We start from the raw sequence: 4,660 nt of genomic DNA, 5'->3' as shown, positions 1-4,660 counted from the left end.
GTTATGTTGCCGAGGCGTATTGGGAGTGTTACTGCTCCTTCTATCGTCACCTGTGTTCCGTTTCCCATTGTAGCTGTTCTGTCGGGCGTGTCGTCTATTGGTGTGTCTGTGTTGTGTAGTATTTGTATTACTTCTGCGCCTAGGTATGAGTGTGTTGCGCCTGTGTCTATTAGTGCGTTAAATTCGTGACCGTGTATTTCGATTCTGATGTGAAACCTACTTTCCGTTCTGTTGTTATCTGTTGTGGGTGCTACTGTCTCGGGTGTGTTTGTGTTGTTTTTGGGGTTGCCCTCCACCCTTACTGGGTCAACCCTTACTCGTTTCCCTGGTTCTGTGTTTGTGTGCATTGCCATCTGAAGTGTCCGGGTTGGTTGCAGTTAAAGCATCTGCGTGGTGTTGTGCCTGTGTTTGGATTCGTTTGTGTTTGTTGCTGAGTGTAGTGTGGTGAGTTATACGTGATTGCGGGGTATCGAGTCTGTTGCGTGTTTTGGTTTGTTTGGTTTCGTCGTCTGTTGTCTGTGAGTGCCGGTGGTATATTTGGTGTTGGGAGTATTGCTGGGCGGGGTTGTGTTTGTGTGTACTTGTATGGGATGTATTGTGTGTGGTGTTTTTGGTGTGTGTAGGTTTCTCGCGGGTGTGTGTAGTTGTTTAATATTGGTGCCCCACGTTGGGCGCCAATTTGTGACGGGTTTCGAGTCCGCACGAATAATATGGGGGGGGGAGACAATTAGAGACGGGGCGGATATAATTGGTAAAACTTAGTGTGTGTATTTTTGCACCAGGGGGTCGACTTAACCTAAGGGGTACAAAAGGGTTGTAGACTTGAGCGGTGGCTGATCACGCCTCAGCCCTTAGCGTTACTTAATACTAACTTACAGATACGCGCGGGGGGGGGGGGGGGGGGAGGGGAGGAGTGCGGGAGGTGACGGGGAATATGAGTTCGGAAGGGTTGATATGGCGAGGGGAGGGGGGTGTAGAGTGACGGGGAGTGTGTGGTAGACAGGGTGGTATTGCGAGGGGAGGAGCAGATCGGCGGTAGAATGCAGGCTAACCTGGTGTCGTCGGCGTGTGCGTGTGTGTAACAGTGTGTAGCGGTGTGTAACTGGATCTCTCTCGTTCTCCCTCCTGGTGTCGTCGGCGTATGTGTATCGGGGTGTATCGGTGTGTGGTTCTGGGTCTCTCTCTCGTTCTCTCTCTCTCTCTCTCTCTCTCTCTCTCTCTCTCTCTCTCTCTCTCGCGTTCTCCTGACTCCTCGAGGTTACTGCTTGGAAGGCCGTGATCGTACTGAATCTGGCGCTCGGCTCTGCCGAGCGTCGGGGGGGGCTTCGGTGATGTTCGGGTCTTTCCCGACGGGACAGGGCTCACCCGTTCGGCTCTTCCCCGCGGGTTTGGGGTTTGTTGTGACTTGCACTCTAGGTGCAACGTCACAACTTTTAAACATTAATATCTATTTTTTTGAATTATAAATACTTTCAATTTCAATTTAATTTAACACCAATCGGTGCACAATGTTTTTGGTTAACCTGTCTTTAGCTAACACAAATAGATTCGACGGTTTCCCAACACGTGAACACGCAACATATAGTTGCCCATGAGAAAAACATGGATTTTCCAAATCTAAACCACAAATGGACATTGTTTGACCTTGAGATTTATTTATAGACATGGCGAAAGCTAAACGAATTGGAAACTGTAGCCTTTTGAAGGGTATGGTAGAATCTGATGGTATCATCGGAATACGTGGCAACAGGACCACTTTTTCTTCAAACTTCCCAGCCAAAATGGTTGCTTCAAGAATGTTTCCGGTGATCTTTTTGATGACCAAACGCGTACCGTTACATAATTGAGGTGGATTCAAATTACGGAGGAGAATAATAGGGGAACCAATCTTTAATCGAAGATTATGTGGTGGCATTCCAGGGATATCTAATGAATTTAAAAATTCAATCGGAAAATTTACACTTTCATTTTCATCAACAACAGTATCGATTGATTTAAAAGACATCAGATCGCCTGGTAACAACTGTTGTATCTGGAAGTTAATTTCGTCAACATCAACGTTTTTGGCTGTCAAAATCGCCCGTTGACTAAGCCATTCATGATTCAAATAATTATTCTGTATATCCGGGAAAATACTCTGAATCAATTTATTTTTATCCTGAACAACAGTGCAAAAATTGTCTGGTAGTTTAATGCATTGCGTATTTGGTTGCAGTTCTATTTTACCGTTCCCAATATCTAGTAGTTGTTCAGAAAATATTTGTGCTGATGGATCATTTTGCAATTGTACTCGCATATTTATGGTCAATCGAAGTGTTTCAACACTTCGCCATAAGAATGATTGTTTCAAACATGCATTAATCTCATCCGCGAAAGTAGAGCGAGGTATAACCGGTAAGGTCTGCCGGAAGTCACCAGACAAAAGTAAGATAGCACCACCGAAAAGTTTATTATTGCTGTTTAAATCTTGCATAGTTCTGTTGAATGCTTCAAGTGAATATTTGTGTGCCATTGTGCACTCATCCCAAATTATTATAGAACTCTTCCGCAACACTGCAGCTATTCCACTATTCTTTTTGATGTTACACATTGCATCTGGTTTATTATGAACGTCCAATGGCAGCTTGAATGTTGAATGTGCTGTTCGCCCACCATCCAGTAAAATAGCCGCAATGCCTGACGATGCTACTGCTAATGCGATTTTTTGTTGCGACCGTATTTTGGCAAGAATCAACGATATTAAAAATGTCTTACCGGTTCCACCGGGTGCATCCAAGAAAAAAAAACCGCCTTGTTCAGCAGCAACAGCCAGCATAATTCGATCATAAATAATTTTTTGTTCTGCTGTCAGTAATGGTTCACTGTTCATGATAATTGTTGCTAAACTTCCATGGTCATATTGATTTTCTCGTTGTAAATCGGTATTAACTAAGTCGGTGGCTGGACGATTAGGTGATGGCATACCATAATGATTAAGTGGTAAATTTGAAATAAGAACACATAAATCCTCGATCAAGACCAATGCTTCATTGTACATCTCTGGTGTATAATCTATGTTTTGGCATTGATTTGTTTGTCTAATTCGGTGCAAGATGTCTTCTGTCATACAATTTTTATATTTTTCCCACAAAGTTTGTGCTTGCGAGGGATAACATGTCGTCAAAATAATTGCAAACAACTGACGAATGTTATTCGGTGTTGATGTCAACGCAGCATCAGCAAGCGTTAAGTCCCAATGGTTATCGTCTTCTAGCAATTGCAGTTCACGACATGCATCCTGGTATGTATTAAATACTCGACCATTAACTGTTCGTAAAAATTCAAAAGACGTTGGTCCGGGAACATTCACCAATAACAAACGTAAATAGAAGCACTCACGTTGCTTTGGATGTACCGTGTAAAGTCTCCCCAATGTCTTAGCTTTGAATATGCCTGTAATGGAAGGATGTGGTTTTCCTTGTTTCCGTGGCTCCCATTTTTTACTGGATTTGTTCCATGTGAAATAACGTGGAACATCACCATACACCAATGTCTTCGCGAATTGGCCAAAAACATCAGGTTTTTGACACAATGTAAAAAATTCAGTTAGAGTCGTTTTCGGAGCTTCGAACGCTCTTTGGAGAACATTTTCTTCAGTGAAGTATACACGTTGACCGTTTTCAAGATGTATTGCCAGATGTTGGACAGCAGGATCTCTTTCGTGGATGGGAAAGCTGAGAATATGCCAAATAGCTTCATTGCTGCTAATGTATCTGCCCATTTGGTATCGTGCTATTTCGTCATTTTTATTTATGTTTTGTACTTCAAATATGGCCAAATCACTGCCTTTGTTTACATATTTACAAATATACTTGATTGATTTAACAGAACTGCAAAGCTCAACATTGATATGAGCTTTGTAAGTTTTTGAAAGTAGTGGTGAGTATGGTACCACCCACTGATTATCAAACTCAACTTGATTTGGAAAGTTCGGCAGTCGTATTGTAAATGTATGGCCACCATTCTCAGTACTTCTGCGGCGATACATTGGATAACCATCAATATCCGTGATCGTGTCATTCGTATGCGGCTTTGGGAATTTTTTTTTACATTTTCCATTTTCCATGCACGGCGACGTCATGTTGAAAGCACCGCATGGCCCATGGATCATGTGTTATGTGACAATATCAAATAATTCTTGATCAATTAATGGGTCTGGAATTTCGGCTGAAATTATTTGATCGATTTCTTCAGGACGGATTCTATCTTTAAGCCAAACCAAAATGTGGGCATGAGGCAAACCTCGCTTTTGCCACTCTATCGTATACAGCCAACAACGTGTGATACCAAAAATTGAATATTTAACAATAAAATCAATTAAGGATTTCAATTTTTGTTTAAACACACGTGCAGTTAAATCATGACGATGAATGGCTTGTTGTCCTGGCAATAGTAAAGTTTGTATCTCTTCCCAATTCGGATTACATGTGAATGTAATAAATAAATCCGGTCGGCCATAATGACGTACGTAAGTCATCGCATCTTGTATGTATTCCTGCATGTTCCGTGGACTGCCGATGTAGCTTGAAGGTAAAATGAAAGCATTACCGATGTCATTGGGATTTAAATTTCCATCGATGTTTCCAGCAACAGCATCTCGTAAGTGAATATATTCTTCCGA

The 4,660-nt window shown here is 42.1% G+C and overlaps 1 protein-coding gene across 1 annotated transcript; it reads right to left on the bottom strand.

Moving 5' to 3' along the window:
• Positions 1 to 1,483: 1,483 nt before the first annotated feature.
• Positions 1,484 to 4,120, bottom strand: LOC124292999. The gene has a single exon (XM_046731891.1). It carries the CDS (start codon positions 4,118 to 4,120, stop codon positions 1,484 to 1,486), a length of 2,637 nt encoding a protein of 878 aa, XP_046587847.1.
• Between the last annotated feature and the right edge of the window lie 540 nt (positions 4,121 to 4,660).

Source organism: Neodiprion lecontei, chromosome 2 (assembly GCF_021901455.1).
Source record: "Neodiprion lecontei isolate iyNeoLeco1 chromosome 2, iyNeoLeco1.1, whole genome shotgun sequence".
Taxonomy (NCBI): Eukaryota; Metazoa; Arthropoda; class Insecta; order Hymenoptera; family Diprionidae; genus Neodiprion; species Neodiprion lecontei.
The sequence above is the reverse complement of the archived record's forward strand: the minus strand, read 5'-3'. Positions and strand labels throughout refer to the sequence as shown.